The 15,749-nt window shown below is 49.3% G+C and overlaps 2 protein-coding genes across 4 annotated transcripts in view; one reads left to right on the forward strand and one right to left on the reverse strand.

The window, feature by feature from the left end:
* PPP1R12B (protein phosphatase 1 regulatory subunit 12B) overlaps positions 1 to 8,184 on the reverse strand; it is a 101,368-nt gene extending 93,184 nt beyond the window's left edge. Inside the window, 1 exon segment of the mRNA XM_033099335.1 lies at positions 7,649 to 8,184. Coding sequence (XP_032955226.1) covers positions 7,649 to 7,924 — 276 coding nt within the window. The 5' untranslated portion in view covers positions 7,925 to 8,184.
* A 1,993-nt stretch (positions 8,185 to 10,177) lies between these two features.
* UBE2T (ubiquitin conjugating enzyme E2 T) lies at positions 10,178 to 15,393 on the forward strand. Of its 3 annotated transcripts, XM_033099473.1 has the most exons (8): positions 10,178 to 10,299; positions 12,539 to 12,586; positions 12,688 to 12,857; positions 13,365 to 13,434; positions 13,767 to 13,872; positions 13,999 to 14,097; positions 14,246 to 14,329; positions 15,026 to 15,393. In XM_033099473.1, the coding sequence occupies exons 3-8, from the start codon at positions 12,749 to 12,751 to the stop codon at positions 15,182 to 15,184; spliced, it is 627 nt and encodes a 208-aa protein (XP_032955364.1). In that variant the 5' UTR covers positions 10,178 to 10,299; positions 12,539 to 12,586; positions 12,688 to 12,748; the 3' UTR covers positions 15,185 to 15,393. The 3 variants fall into 3 exon arrangements, with proteins under 3 accessions (XP_032955364.1, XP_032955362.1, XP_032955365.1); XM_033099471.1 differs by lacking the exon at positions 12,539 to 12,586; XM_033099474.1 differs by lacking the exons at positions 12,539 to 12,586; positions 13,999 to 14,097.
* The last annotated feature ends 356 nt before the right edge of the window (positions 15,394 to 15,749 follow it).

Genomic DNA, 15,749 nt, shown 5'->3' on the forward strand with positions numbered 1-15,749 from the left:
CTGACAGCTGTGAAGACAGCCCAGGGAGGTCAGACACCGCCCAGCAGGTGACACGGCCAGGACATGACACAGAGCAGGAGCTGCCCATTTTCTCAGTGTACATCCCATTCCTAAGATGCCACCTGGTTGCTGTGACAACGCCAGCATAACTGTTTTGTCCTTGCATTTCCTCTGCTTACTTTTTGGGGTGTGTGTGTGTGTGTGTGTGTAACACACCAGCTGAGAATTACCGGGTTCTCCAGAGGTCGCTTTCCCCCTTTTCAGCCATGAGATCATACACTGTGAGAATCTGTCGAATTTAAGGAAGAGAAAATTGTACATGTAGAAGCTGTTTATTAGGACCGTGCTGAAGTCTCGCCACTGTTACTACTGTTAGGATTATCGTCTATCATCACCTTATTTCTTCAGTGCCTCAAGACAGCTTCACGTACAGTATTTATCTTGTAAGTTCAGTAAATACATTGCTCAATTTGGATATTCTCATGATAGCTAATTCATAACAGTAATTCTAAACACATCATATCAACAACTTTCTTACTTTAATAATACATTACCGTAATAAACTTAATCAACAGGATTGCGTCTTATTGTATTTAGAGCCATATTATGTTCAATGCAATAATAATATATAAGTAAATTATCATCTCATTCTTTCTTCCAAAATACTCAAATTTAAATATATTCCCCTGGGTCATGCCCAGAATCCTCTAGGGAAGGGAGGGTGGGTGAGTAATGAGATAGTGCTGCCAGCTGCCCATGTTTCTGGAGGACCACTAGGAGCTGGGCATGTGGACAGCAGACGGGAAGACAGGAGTGAAGGGAAGACACAGTACCAAGCCTGGAGGGATGCTACCATTTCAAATCACGTGGGAAAGGGCCTGCAAGCGAGGAACGTGCAACCAGAGAGGTAAAGAGATTTGTCACGAAGTCCTGGGATGCAAAGCGTCAGGAAGGTCAGCATGTTGACAGAGCTGAAAGTCAAGTATGATGAAGAACGGAAAGGCCAGAATTGCGATCTGAGGGTAACCGGGAACCTCAGGAGCAGAGGCTCGACGCAGCCAAGGCACCGGTCAGGCAGACACGCAACGAAGGACGCGTGGGTCCGGGCTTGGATGTGCACGGATGTTAGGCTGTATGCCCAAGAGCAAAACTGTGGGGTTACGTGGTAAGTCTGAGTTTAAGCTTGTGAGGAACCACCAGACCGTCTCCCAAAGTGGCTGCACCATTTTACAGCCCCAACAGCAGTGTCTCGGGCTCCAATTTCTCCACACCCTCTCCAATATTTGGCATTGTCCATCTTTTGTACTAAAACCATCCAAGTGGGTGTGAAGTAATATCTCTTTATGGTTTTGATTTACATGTCAACATGTTTTACTAGCAAAACAAAACAACAAGCAAGTAACATCATCATCCTGCAAACAACTCAGGTGCCCCCAACAGGAGACCATTCATTTTAGGGTAATCATCCACTGGGCTACCAGATGGCACTGTGACGATGAATACGTTAGTGTCACATGTATCAAGGTGAAAATGAACGAGCCAGTGCTTTGTGTAACAACACAGATAAGCCTTACAAACGTGACATTCTTAAGAGCACACAGCAAAAGTATATGCAGACCATGATGCCATTTATGTAACACCAAAAACATGTAAAACGATATTACAAATTGTTTAGGGATACATTCATGTGAGGTAAAAATACAAAGGCATTTCCACTGCATTTGCTAACGGGCTATTTCTTAAGCCTGGCTACGCAGGTATTTGTGCCTTTCCAAGAGCACGTCAGAGATACATGAGACCTGAGCCTTCAAGTGTGAGAGCAGAGCATGACTCAGATATGAAGAATTCAAAAGGAATATGCATAATCATTTCCTTGGAGAAGCAAGAGGTCTTAGAAGGGATGCACTCAAGAGAAACAATGTATCAGGACAGACAAAAAGTCTTGGAATAAATCAGTAACCAAAGCAGAGAGAAGGCCTCCAGGGCACTGTGCAGAAAAGGTGAGGACCGAGCCAAGGGCAGGGCAGGTGACAGCGGAACCCCCAGCGCCTGCTGTCGGGAGGAAGCGTGTAGCCACTCTCTAAAATGGACAGAAACAAGTACAACAATCCGAAATTCTAATTATGGTCACAGAAACTGTTTGAAACAGTTTCCTTTTTATTCCAGGTCTATTAGCACCGTCTGATAGATCCTCCATGGGGCGATGCAGCCGCAGGCTGGAAACACCAGGTGAGTAATGAAACTACTTGGCCTCCGAGTCTCACACCTGCCACAGCACGACTAGCTGCGAAGGACTTGACAGGTAGCCTGAGAAGCTCGAAGTTCCGCGTCTCCCCTCCTTGACTGTTTGGTAGTAAAGCAGAATTTACAATAATTAAGTGTATGCATGTGGATGCCAACTTGAAGTCCTGGGCTATTTTTCCAATGTTTAAAATGTAGCATCTTTCATTTTTATCAGTTACAAGTAAGACCTGAGAAAACCACAGTTTAGTCAATAAATCAGTGCTGGCAGCAATGGGCCAAACTGAACCTATAAATGTGTCTTAAGGTGGGGCTACCAGGTCAAAGTGGGAATTCTCTGCTGGCGTTACCAGAAATTCACTAAAAGCAGGAATCACCGGGGAGACATGGGACTCCTCCCCCTTCTCCAACAAGTAATCATAAAAATGTAACAGCCGATCAGGATTTCCAAAACTGCATTAGAATATGATTCTGACACATTGTCACAGTATTACAATATTTAACTATACTATGTACAAAATCTTTCCTAAGTTTTTAGATAAACCCATCCCATAATTACAGTGTGGTGCAATATTGTATTAGAAACCTCAAACAGGTCAATTTTCAATATTGAGAACTAAGGCTTCAGTTTTCCAGTTAAATGGACTCATGAAACAAATATAAACTCTGAACACCTGATAAAACTTCAAGCCCATAAAACTTACTTATACTGGTTACAATCTAAAGTCTAAGATTTAAGAGACAATTTTTTAAAATTACACTTCCAAAGCAGGGAAAAAAAGAAAAAACCTTAACAAGAAAGTAAAAAAATTGAGCACGCTTCAATTAGCAACCCAAACGAGGTTTAAATGCTTTGCCCTACATGAAATTCTGGGTCAAGATCTTCAATCTGGATCTATTATTACTATGTTAAACCACTAATGATTTACTCAAGATCCCAAACTTCCATCTTTCACCACCTTTAGGCAAAAAGGTATAACTAGAATATTTTTCATTCATAAGCATAGATGAAAATAGTCCCAAACACTGATGAATATAATCCTCCCCCTCCAACCCCCAAGAGCCAGAACGCTAGAACAGAAAGTCACTATGTAGCCAATTTCCTATTATAAATGAAAACACGAACCAGTTATTCTGGACTGCATTCCCAAAATTCTATTTGGTTTCTAAAATGTATCAATTGCTAAGCAACAAGTAACAAGAAACACAGAGCCGACACTAAGTAGACTTTCAATAAATGCCAAAGAATAAATGGCGGAAGAAACTTGAACGTACTAACCTCCCTGTCACTTCTCCCCTAAGGCTGCCTTCCAGGGACAAGGCTGATGAGTGAGAAATGGCGAAACCAGGAAACAAAATAATCTGAACTACCGCGTTTCCCCAAAAATAAGACCTAACCGGAAAATAAGCCCTAGCACGATCTTTCAGGATGACATCCCCTGAACATAAGCCCTAACGCATCTTTTGGAGCAAAACTTAATATAAGACCCCTCTCATTTTCAGGGAAACATGGTAGCTAATCAGCTCTTCACTGATAGGAAGATAACTTTCCTGCCACTAAGGTCAGGTTTAATATCCTAAAACTTTCTTAACTCATCAATAATGAAGCCACTTGAACTAGCCAGAAAGCAGTGTTGTAGGAGACTTCTCATGTATTTTGGGCCCTAATTTACAGTTACAATCATATTGATCATAAATCTATTTTTTTTCCTTCCAAAAGTCAACAGAAAGACTACCTTAAATCACACTTAGCAGGGAAAACACCTCACAGAATCTCCACTAAAGTCCTCCAAACATCTTAATACTGACACTGCTCTCTCAAAGTTGTAAAAGCCCAGTGTGGTCTGATGCATCATACAAGCCAACCTGAGGAGGTAAAGTACAAAACAATCGGATGACTATTCGGGATCCACAGTGGTGTTAAGGAGTTTCTTAATCCCACATGGCCTGGGATTGACCTCACAGGTGAACTATAACAGGAAGAAGTGATGAACTTGGAATATAAGAGAAAGCATGAAGAACACAACTGGGATTTCACCAGTCAAGTGGGCACACATACGTGCTGTCTTGTACTGAACTGCACACAGTATCTTAGTTGTCGCCTGTCTTACTTGGCACGACTGAATATAAACTGCTTTTTCCTTCCCTCACCTGTCCCTTTCTCCACTCTCTTCCAGAGAAAGATCATTTTAAGCTCCCTGAGGCCTGAGGCAGCTCTAGAATGACAGAGTCTCCTAGGAGTGGAACGCCAGTCGGGGTGACCCTGAAGGCCACACTTGGACTCGGAGCCCTTCCAAAACTAACCTGAGCGCCAGTCAGGCAGAGAACCCTGCTAGCCGCCTCGGGATTCCTCCGAACAAAGACCAATCACACTGGACCAGAGAAAAGATCTGTGCGGACTGACCTCAGGGATCCCCCACCACACAGATATAAACGTCAATATAATATATTCTGAAGGAATAAGCCTGCATTCATTTCAACAAATCCAGAAAAATCTCCTTTCCAAGAACAAGCACTGGCCCCTTACAGCAGCCCACTAATTTGGGAGACAGTTTTAAGAACCTGTATCTAGACCTAAAGCACCCGAGATTATAATGCTAAAGATACCAGGACAGATGCTAATAATCAATCTTACAAAATAAATAAATAAAACTCCAAGAAGTTCAGCCCACTCAGGATCGTGGCCACGCTCCGTGCCCGTGGTGTATACACATACATGAAGTGGGGATCCCTCTGTGAGCAGGCAAGTGGTTTCAAGGGTTACGTATTCAGATTAATTCCTTCTTCATTGAAGACCCCACTATACGAAGGGCATTCACACCAAATCTTAATTTATTCACCCAAGTTTAGTTCGTCTGTATCAACTTCCAAGGCTTTCATCAGAGTAGGTCTAACCTTTGAGAGACTTATCCCAGTCTATTTCAAGTATTATTAATAGGCCCCCTGGAGCTTGTTATCTTTGACTCAAGCATCTCGTGGCCTAAGCAAAGGCGGCCAAGAAAGAAAGGTCTCTCAGTCAAAAGCGGGATCAAGGCACCACAACCTGAGGTGCAAATCTCCTACTGTGACCTGGCGGTGCAGGAGAAAATCTTCCCTGACATCGTGTGGGGGTTTCTCCCAACATGACAAGATGATAACCCACATGGTCAAGAGGCTGTGGCTGAAAGAAGAGAGAAAGGAAGCAATTACACTGATGATTCATATCATGTTTGTGTACCAGATGGATATTTTAATCAAATAACTCAGATAATGGTATCACTCTCAATGCCGCGGAACAGTCAGTCATAAAGTAGGTTGTCCAGCTACTAGCGGCTCCAATTTCACTTTGAAAATAATCTTTCATGTACCTAAGAGTTCTGCAGGTGGTGGAGAAACATTGTAACTCTGCGGGAACCCATCCACATATGAGCGAGTTCCTGAGCCAATAAAGGCCCCTTGTCACGATTCAAAGAGATGGTTTCTCAAGAGAAGGTTTGTTTGACCTCAGATCTTCCAGTAGCTTCATCTTTAGCTGAGTTTGTCTCATACTGAGGACACTTATATTCAATTCATTGCCAGCCCTGTAAATAGGGAGGGATTCCTATACAGTTGTCCCTCAGTATCTGTGGGGGATGGGTTCCAGGCCCCCCGGGAATACCAAAATCTGAGATGCTCAAGTCCCTTAGTCGGCTCTCAGAACCCACAGATACGAAGGGCCAACTGTATTACATCTGCAAGTATTTAAAAAAATTCCATAGCTGTCATCTCCTTCCACTCCTATTTCAAGAGATTACTGAATGTGAAGAGTATATTAACTACTGCACTTCACAAGCTGGGTGGGAGTTAAGAGAAGGAAAGGCACCAGGGAGGTCGGTCTCAGGAGAAGGGATCAGAAAAGTGGTGATCTGATATGGGAAGGAGAGTGACCTCAAAGGCGGTGCTTGTCTCAGGGCGCAATTAAAATGTGTACGGTAAGGACAGAACTCAACTAGCAGTCACCTTAAAAGAAATGAGTAGGGAGTTTGACTAAGAAAACTGCTCCGGCAGAACAGTGAATCCCTGAAGGAACACATGGACTTCTCGGTGCTCTCTGAGCCCATGAAACGGTCCCTCCCGGAATCAGATCTCAACCTTAACATCCCAGGGACACGGGAAAAATAATATCCACCTTCTCAGAGTTCAGAAATTTAAAATGACGAACGTGGGCCTATCAGCATCCATAATATTTATATTCAGCTCTTTGTTAGGTGGGATGTAAAGCTCTAGAATTTAAATCTGAAAAGTCCATGCTTAATTTTCTCCTTTCGGATCTTGCCCAGGTCATGGTGCTGATTTCAGATTCCTCTCCTGGGAATAAACACACCACCTGGCACATCTACCTCAAAGGGTCACTGCTGAGATTCCCATGGGGAGAGGCATGAGAAATAAGTTCAAACAGCAGAAAGCCATACAAGTGTTGGTTGCTACTTCAGGGCACAGTTATGAGCAGAGAAGCAGCAGACACGATAGGGTGAAGAGAAGAGAAAGGATGCAAACAGGTGAGGAGTAATTTTAAGCTGCTGGCTGATCCACTGAGAGAAGTGCCACGACACAAAATTGACGTATTATTTAGAAGTGGGTTCCTGTGCCAACACATTCACTTTGCACTGACAGCAGAAGGAAAATAAGAAAGATTAAGAGCGGGAGTCCAGCTCGCAGCTCACCAAAATAACTATGAAGTTCCCCTCGGGGAGGGAGGGTGGAGTTAGTGGACAGGCGTATGTGCAGAATATTGTTGCACAGTGAGAGAAGTGAAGGTGTCACCAAGCCACGGTCTGGACTGCGCTAAATACAGAGCATGGGGTTTCTACAGAGGGCTTTGGGGGAAAGAAAACGAGAAAGGCCATTCCATAAGGTCAAACACACACAAGTGGCTCAGAAGGCCCGCAGGGAGGGAACTGCTAAGAAGAGAGTGAGACAGGGCAGCCAGGACGTCAGGGGGTGCTAGGCGCAGGGGCCGCAGGAGACAAGCTGCTTTCGAATCGTTACAAATCAGCCAAACGAGAGGTGTGGTTTCGGAAGGTCCGCTTCGTACCCCCAACTTGGGATTCACTCCTTCGGGGACCTGAGATTCCTGAACGGGGCCCCACGCAGAAAAGGGAGCTGTGTGCAAGGGCGTCTGTCGGCCGGCACTGCCCCCGCACGCAGGGACACGGCGCCCAGGCACGCGGACCTGCGCGAGTGAAGATGGCTAATCGTAGGGACACGCCCGGCCCGAGCCCCCAGTAACCATGACAACCCAAGCAGGTGCAGGGAAGTCCAAACACTGCCAGGCAGGTGGGGACCCCGGGGTCGGGCAGAGGCCAGGTGAGCGCAGCAGGCGGGCGCGGACACCACCGCGCCGGCGCCTCGGGGTCGCAGGCTCACCTGCAGGGACGGCGAGGGTTACCTGGTGCAGCGCTGTCAAGCCGTCCACGTTGGTCGTGTTGATGTCGGCTCCTCTGGCCAGAAGCCTCTTCACCTCGTCGGTGTCCCCGCTCGAGCAGGCGGCCAGGAAGACCGCGCCGTCCTCGAAGCGGACCCGGGGGCCCCCGCGGCGGGTGCGCGGCTGCCGCTCGGCGGGCTCCTGCTGGGTCTGCGAGCCCCGCCAGCGCCGCAGCTGCTCCGCCCGCCGCACACGCGCCGACTCGGCCCGCTTCCCGCCCAGGTGCTCCAGCTCGGCCATCGCTCGGGCTCGGCAGCCGCGGCTGCACTACCGCCACCAGGTCGCTGCCGCTCGCGCTGCCGCCGCCGCCTCCCCAGGAGCGCGTCAGCCGGGGGCAGAAGGCGGAGACGCCCGCGCCGCCATCTTTATTCCTCCGCCGCCAGCGCCGCCGCGCGTTCCCGCGGCCTCAGCACGCAGGCGCGCCGCGCCCCGGGGCGTCACGGGACTTGTAGTCCGAGACCCGCCCCAGGGGCGCCCCGTGGTCTGCAGGGAACCACAAATCCCTGGATGCATCAGGAAAGGGGCGAGTGCCCGCAGCTCGCGGCTTCGCCGCGGGACCCAGCGGCGGGGTCACCTTTGCCCTAAAGCTGGAACAGGCTCCTGGACCGGCGGCAGCTCTTTGGGCATTTTGGGAGTCGTAGTTTATTCTTGCTATGACTCTAAACTAAACTTGGCTCCTTAATTATCACATCAGCTCTTCTTTGCAGTGGAAGAGAGGCCGTAATTATCCCTATTTTCCATTGGGGAAAACTCGGCCTAAAGTACCTGGTCTAGAGTTTTATTAACATTATAACATATAATACATTAACATGCAGGTATCACCGTGTCAGTGTGCGCGCGGAGAAGGGCAGTCGTACACACAGTAGGTACTTTATAGCTTCTAATTAAGTCTTACGGCGTCTGTGTGAACCGTGAACAACAAGCAATGGGCATGAAAAGGTGTCATAATATAGACTTTATAAAGCCTTGCTTCCCTTACTATGTGCATTAACTTACAGCTACAAGATATAATTTGTGGACATTTAAATGTATAGTGAGCTGGCTATGATGTATATATATATATATATTCTTGTATAAAGTGAAGAAACGTAAAGTAAATTCCAGTGTTCGAATACTGCTTCCAAAAGCAGTGAGACCGGTACACAGTGTATGAAACTCCGCAGCCTGGCTTCTGTTCCCACCAGTTACCATCCTTCCCTCTGGTGGACAAATGGAAACTGCACATTTAGCCCGAGGAGTGTTTTCCGCTTTTCTTTTATCCGATCCTTTCGGTTTGGTGGCCGGAACAGCAGGTGTTTGCTCGTTTTGTCCTCCCAGCTCTCCTTTCCACCAGACTCAATGGAGTTCCTGCTTTTTCTAAGAGACACGTTTAAGGCGCGTTTCAAAGAGAACCGCCCGAGGAAGAACTCGATGTCAGTTCTGAAGACAGAACTGTACCTGAGACGCCGTTACACTTGGCGTCGGAAGAAAATAAGACCCTGAAGGGTTAAGCCAGAAAACGGCAGTCAGAACAGAGGCAGCCAACGCCAGAGTCGGGACCCAAACACTTCACGACGATGCCAGCCGGGAGCTACACGGGACGATAGCAGGACCCCGTACGTTTGTCCTCCACAAGCTGCTTTAGGTGGTCCCTTCCGCCGACCGGCGTGAGGCTGCCCAGGGCGGGAATCGGGCAGAGCCCTGGTGAATGTGTGGGTCTCTCGAGCAGAGGGCACAGACCGTGCGGTGGTCACGGGGGACCCGGCGTGGACTGAAAGCAGAAATCACCGCCGGGGTCCCTTTGGGGGACTGGCCGTCTCTGCTAAGCGATCACTGTTCCGAAGCCGGCAATGCGCTGAGAGCAGTGAGATGAGGGTGGGGTGGGGTGCGGCTGGGGGTCTATTCCCAGAGGCCGGTCGATTCCAGCCGGTCCTCTGGAGCCCCTCAGGTGTGGGCCTTCGCTGCGCCGGCTGATGTCAGCAGGCACGTCCCGGCTCAGGAGCCGGAAGGATCGGCCCGGCGCAGGATCCCTTCGCGGTGAGGGAGGAATCGCCGCGTCCCGGGGGCGCCGGTTCCGTTCTGAGTGCTAACGGCCAGGACGCCTCGCTGAGCTACATCTGCAATCCTTCACGTTCATCCATTGGTCTTAGGAGACGCGTCCTCGGAAGCACATCCTCCTCCAAAGGGAAACATTTAAAACAAACGACGGGAAGTACCACGATCCTCCGCGCCAGATCCAGTGTTCCCGCTCCCTTCACTGTCCCTCCGGCGAGGCTGTTCCCAGCGCCTGCCCCGCTCGGACCAACAGAGCCGGCCTCGGAACCGGCCTCAGCAGCAGCACCGCCGCAGGCGGCACTCGCCGACCAGAGCAGCCGGCGTCCCAGCGGAACCCGCAGCGTCGCGCGCTCCCACTTGAAGCGACGCGCCCCAGAGCGCGGGCCAATGGGCGGCTGCGCTCGTCTCCCTGCGTCGCCGCGGGCCAATGGCGACGCGCGCGGGCGGGAGGCGGGGCGACGCCAACACCAGCCGGCGCATGCGCGGGTGGCCCCGGGGTGTCGGGCTGGCGCGGAGAGGCGGTCGGCTCCGGGAGCGAGGGGCTCGGTCTCCGGTCCCTGCGGAGGTCCCGTGGGTCTGGGGTGAGTCCCCCTCCTGCCTGACGTGTGGATTCCGTCCGAGGAGGAGCCCTCGGGAGAGCGGCCGTGGAGCGGCGGGGCGGTCGGCCTGTGGGGAGTCGCACGGGCGGACGGACGCTCGCTGGCGGCGTCGGTTCGGGCCCCGCGCACCACGGGGCTGCCGCGCGCGAGGCACCGCTGACGGGAAAGCCACCTAACGCCACCAGGGACCCGCCCCGGACCGCGCCCCGTGACGGGCCGTCGGAGAGCGGCGGCGGCCGGCGCGGAGAGGGGGACGGCGTGGGGGCCCCGGGGCCAGGTGCCGCTCGGCGCGAGCACAGAAGCGGGGGCCGGGGGCCAGTGGGGGCCCCTTAGAGAAGCTGCCCTCCCGCCCCCCGCGCCGCGCCTGCCGGCCGCGGTCCCGCGTGCCTGGCGCTGCTGCTGTTGAGGTCGGGGAGGCTCTTGCTGAGAAAAGTCGTGGCAATCTGTCCGTAAGAGGCACCTGCAGACGGTGACGTCAGCTGCCTCGCGGCCTCACGGCGTTGGGGAAGCTTGGAAGTGGTTCAGGGAGGAATTTATGTGCAAGGCGGGTGTAGTATCCAGAGTAATTCTCCGACCGCATTAATGTTTCGGAAAGAGCGTGTTGCTCGTGGAGGAGCAGCGAGCCTGGAGATGAGGACAAGGCGAGCGCAGGACCGTGCGTTTCACCTTGGCCGCGGCTCCCGCGCGAGTCCTGACCCCGCCCCTGCACCGCCCTGCACACCTGTCAGTCACCGCAGGCCACGCCCACCGCGTCAGCTTCTGTTCTCGGTAGTTCTCCAAGTACAAACAGTTTAGGGAGAGAATGTGTGGGATTAAAGTTGTTGCTGCCGTTTCACAGATTAATAAATTGACCTTTTAATTACTGTTTAAGGCTTTGTCAGTGACCCTGGCATGACCTAGTACACATAAGCCGTGTGGACTTGAGGCTTGCTGCCAAACTGAGTTTTTAGGCTACAAAACTGAGAACCAGATCTGAAATGGCAGGGACCACGCCAAGACCACGTGTCCGTGGAAGGCCTACCTTGAAAAGGTGGCCTTTTTTCTTAACATGCCCACTTGATCTCTCACCATTTATTTGAAATCATTTATTAACTCAACAGTCACCTAAGCAATAAAGAAAGAAAATAGGAACTTTGCCATTTAAGAGCTTTCTAATAAAAGTTATTAATTATATATACCGTATCATGCATCTTTGACATTTAGTAGGGCTCTATCTTGAGATCTTTTTGAATCTTCAAATATACTGTAGAATTTTCCCTCAAAATATCGTAAAGTATAATTTGGAAATGTAAGTGACTCAGATCCTTACTGATGCTAGAAATGCAAGATTTGAAGTCATTTATATAGTTCTTAAATGCACATTTTGTGTTTTCACTCGTTAGCTGACAGGCATTTGGGCTGTTTCCATTTTTTAGCTGTTATGAATAATGCTGCTATGAACATTTGTGTACAGATTTGTGCACAGATGTGTGTTTTCAGTTCTCTCGAGTGTAAACCTAAGAGTAGAACTGCAGGATCCCAAGGTCGTCTGTGTTAAACACTGGGAGGAGCTGGCAGGCTCTTTTCCAAAGCAGCTGCATCATTTTGCATTCCCCGGTAACGTATGAAGATTCCAGTTTCTCCACATGCTCCAACACTAGACACCATCTTTTTGATTATAGTTATCCTGGCGGTGTGAAGTTCTAGCTCATTGTGGTTTTGATTAGCATTTCCCCTAGTGACTACGATGTTGGGCATCTTTCCATACGCGACAGCTCTTCTATTCCACTTGGCACTGGGAGTTACAGGCAGGAGAAGGATTGGAAGGGAAGAAACCAGTGAGGCCTTGTGGGCTGGCTGTGTAGTTATCAACCCCAGCCTCACCACCCAAGTAGATCATCATTTGCATTGTTAAACTTTTGGTTACAAATCAGTTACATTTACATCCACCTCAGACACTTCAGCATTAGCTTATAAATGTCTCAGAGTCATGGCTCTGTCTGTGTCACTCTCCTTGCCACGCACACGTAGGCTTCCTCCCGCAGCTGGTAGTTGTCCATCCCTTTCTGTGCCAGCCGTGCTGAGGATGCTGCGTGAGCAAAATTAGACCCCGGCTCTGCCTCAGGAGCTTATAGTTTATCAGTGGAAACAGACCTCGATCTAAAATAGCTAGTCTTCTTGTTGTTCGTAGGACTTTTTGCATCTTTTATACTTTATTTTTAAAATTTGTTTGCTTAAATAGGTAACAAGAAGGAATGGAAAAGACTCCAACTCCCTTCTCAGAATAGGGGTTGGTATGAGGAATCTCTGTCCTTCATTTAATTGAAGCCATGTGCTAAAAACCCCCGTCATCCGTGCCGTCTATTTCATGGTTGTCCCTTTTCTCCCTAGAGTCCAGCCAGCTTTTCGTGTGGCCTAGTGAACTGTGTGGGGTTCCTGTTACTTGGGGATCATGCAGAGAGCATCACGTCTGAAGAGAGAGCTGGACCTATTAGCTGCGGAGCCACCGCCGGGCATCACATGCTGGCAAGACGGGGACCAGATGGGCAATCTGCGTGCGCGTAGGTACCAGCACGCTGGTGGTGGGTCATGGCGCTGCTGATGGTGCTGGGATCTGTACATTCCTGTGAAGTGGGGAACAGTGCGAGGGCAGCTGCCCACTGGCCTTCCCTGAGCTTGTTTGCATTTATAGAAGGTTGGCTTGGCACTTCTTCTTTGGCGTTACGTTACACCTGCTCACGTGTAGCCAAGATTTGGGCTTCTGCTCTGAAGCAGCATTTATCTCATATCTGTGAGGCTGGACAGGAAACGAAGTGCTTAGAGTCCGCAGTCCAGACAAATCAGATGTGCAGGCCGTGTCCTATCCATGGCCCTCATATTCCAACTTCTGTTTTGAGCTCCTATATGTCCTTGGCTTGACACCCACACCTTTTGGGGTCCATGGTATGAGGACTGGTTAAAGTCCTGAGAGAGAATTATCGCCCTAGACCCAGCTTCTCTGGAAGACCCTGTGGTGTGATTCAGGTCATCCAATCACCTCTTAACTTTTTCTTTCTTTTTCTTTTAAGAAATATTAGGTGGGGCCAACACACCTTATGAAAAAGGTGTGTTCAAGCTGGAAGTTATCATTCCTGAGAGGTTAGTGTGAATTAGATTCTAAGCGTACAGGGTAAGACGCAGTTATTGGAAGAGTGTTAAATGTCACAGTTGAAGGTCCTGGATTTCATACGAGTCCTATCATGACTTAATGTAGAAGTACTTAGCGGGTGTGCTGGCTGGGTCCGCGTCATACAGGGATATCAGTGTTTTTAATGCTGTCATTTCAACTTTTTGATTGTTTGTAGGTTTCCATGATACACTTGGGGACAGAACAGTTTTACCTCTCAAAGGCTGTTTTCCAGGAAGCTGCTTATAATGTGTTAAGTAGCAGTCTTTTAATAAAGTTTCTCTGTTGCCCTTTGCTTTCAAAGGTACCCATTTGAACCTCCTCAGATCCGCTTCCTGACTCCTATCTATCATCCAAACATCGACTCTGCTGGAAGGATTTGTCTGGATATTCTCAAATTGCCGCCAAAAGTAAGTGGTAGTTACGGGGCTGACCGCAGCCGTCAGTGGTGCTCGTCGGGGCAGCTTGGCTCGAAGGGCCACGTTCTTAGTCCTGTGTGTGTGTGTGTGTGTGTGTGTGTGTGCGCGCGCGCGCAGGGCGCCTGGAGACCATCCCTCAGCATTGCGACTGTCCTGACGTCCATTCAGCTGCTCATGTCGGAGCCCAACCCCGATGACCCGCTCATGGCTGACATAGTAGGTGTCCTCGTTGCGTCTACTCCCGGCACACAGCCTGCTTTCTCGATGCTTCTGTTCTCCGTTTGGGAGGCACGGGAGAAACTGGCACCTGCTACTGCAGGCCCCGTTCTCTCCGCTGACGCTTTTTCTTTTGTCTGTGTGTCAGTCCTCAGAATTTAAGTACAATAAGCCAGTCTTCCTCAGGAATGCCAGGCAGTGGACAGAGAAGCATGCAAGGCAGAAACAGAAGGTATGATGTTTGTACAGCTCTGATCTCGCTGCTGCTGTCAACCCATTAAGTGGGTCTGTATCTAGATGCATACTAGTGTTTGTTAGATTTGCCAAATGTGTACTGTACTCTAGGATGGCTAGTTGATCTTTTTCTCCTGTTGGAAGCTTCTAAGTGATTATTCAGCAAAATAGCCTCGAAGCTCAACCAACACATTTTCCCAGCAGTTGTCACCTGTTGGCAACACTAGAGGGCAGGCGGCAGCTGGTTAATTTCCTTATATCCTGTGGGTAGCATGGATAGATGAGAGGCGACTCAGAACCTTCTTCTGATGTCTTATTAACACTGAGAAGGGACTTTGCAGGAATCGGGGAGGGGTGAGAGGTACAGGAGGGAGGGGGAGTTGGGTTTTCTTAGGGGACCATCATGGAGGAGGGAGAAGGAAAACCTTCCCCAGTTTAAGTCGGAGTTTCCTCATTTAATAAAATACAAATGGCAGGGACACAGATGAGCACATTCTGGTTCTTGCTGAGTTAGGACGTCTTTCAGATTAAGTAGAGTTAGTGTCACTGTGGAAGGAAATACAAAATGAAAATATACAAAAAGTTGAGCAGCTGCTGCTGGAGGGAATGGCGTGTACAGGAAGCAGCACAGAAGGGCCGGGAAGCCCCTGGTCGTCCGCCCTGGCATTGCTGTGCCCCCGTGTTCACCCTACAGGCTGACGAGCAGGAGACGCCTGGTGACCTGCCAGACACCAGCGACTCAGAAGTGCACAGCATGACCAAGAAAAGGAAGGCCGGGCAGCCGGGAAGCCCTGAGAAGAGATTCCGCCCTGGTGCTGAGGGTCTGGCTGTGCGGCCGGGCCGTCTTAGCTGATGCATCTCTGCCAAGATGGTCTAGTCGGCCTGCCTTTCTCACGTGTTTTCTTTGATGACATTATCACTGTTGTACCCTATGAAGCAGACCTTGTATATTTATCCATTCTGCTCCACATCGATTCTCGAAGCGTAGTTTGTTTTAATTAGCTTGACATACGTATTTTGAAACCATTTAAACCTGAAAAATAAATAATCATTTAATGTTGAGTACGTGTTTATCCTGCATGTATGTCTGGGAGCAAACAGGCCAGAGAGCTACACAATGAGTATGGTAAACAGTTGGAATTGTTGCTCTCTGTTTTGCCAACTTACTGACATCCCCAGGGACCCTGGGTGTTTGACACAGATGCAAAGAGCTGTTAGAAACAGTTCAGTTAGCACCAGGCCTTCCTAGGTTTTCAGCAGTCGTATGCAACGTGGGAATAAGGTAATGTATCCTTTGGTTAACTTTTCTGCAGCTTTCACTTTTTGAGTTACACAGCTTGTCAGAATTACTGTGGTATAACTTTCTTTTGTTCAACAAATATTTATTGAACACCTATTATATACCAAGTATTGTGCTA

The sequence above is a fragment of the Rhinolophus ferrumequinum genome, chromosome 27 (genome assembly GCF_004115265.2).
Source record: "Rhinolophus ferrumequinum isolate MPI-CBG mRhiFer1 chromosome 27, mRhiFer1_v1.p, whole genome shotgun sequence".
Lineage (NCBI taxonomy): Eukaryota > Metazoa > Chordata > Mammalia > Chiroptera > Rhinolophidae > Rhinolophus > Rhinolophus ferrumequinum.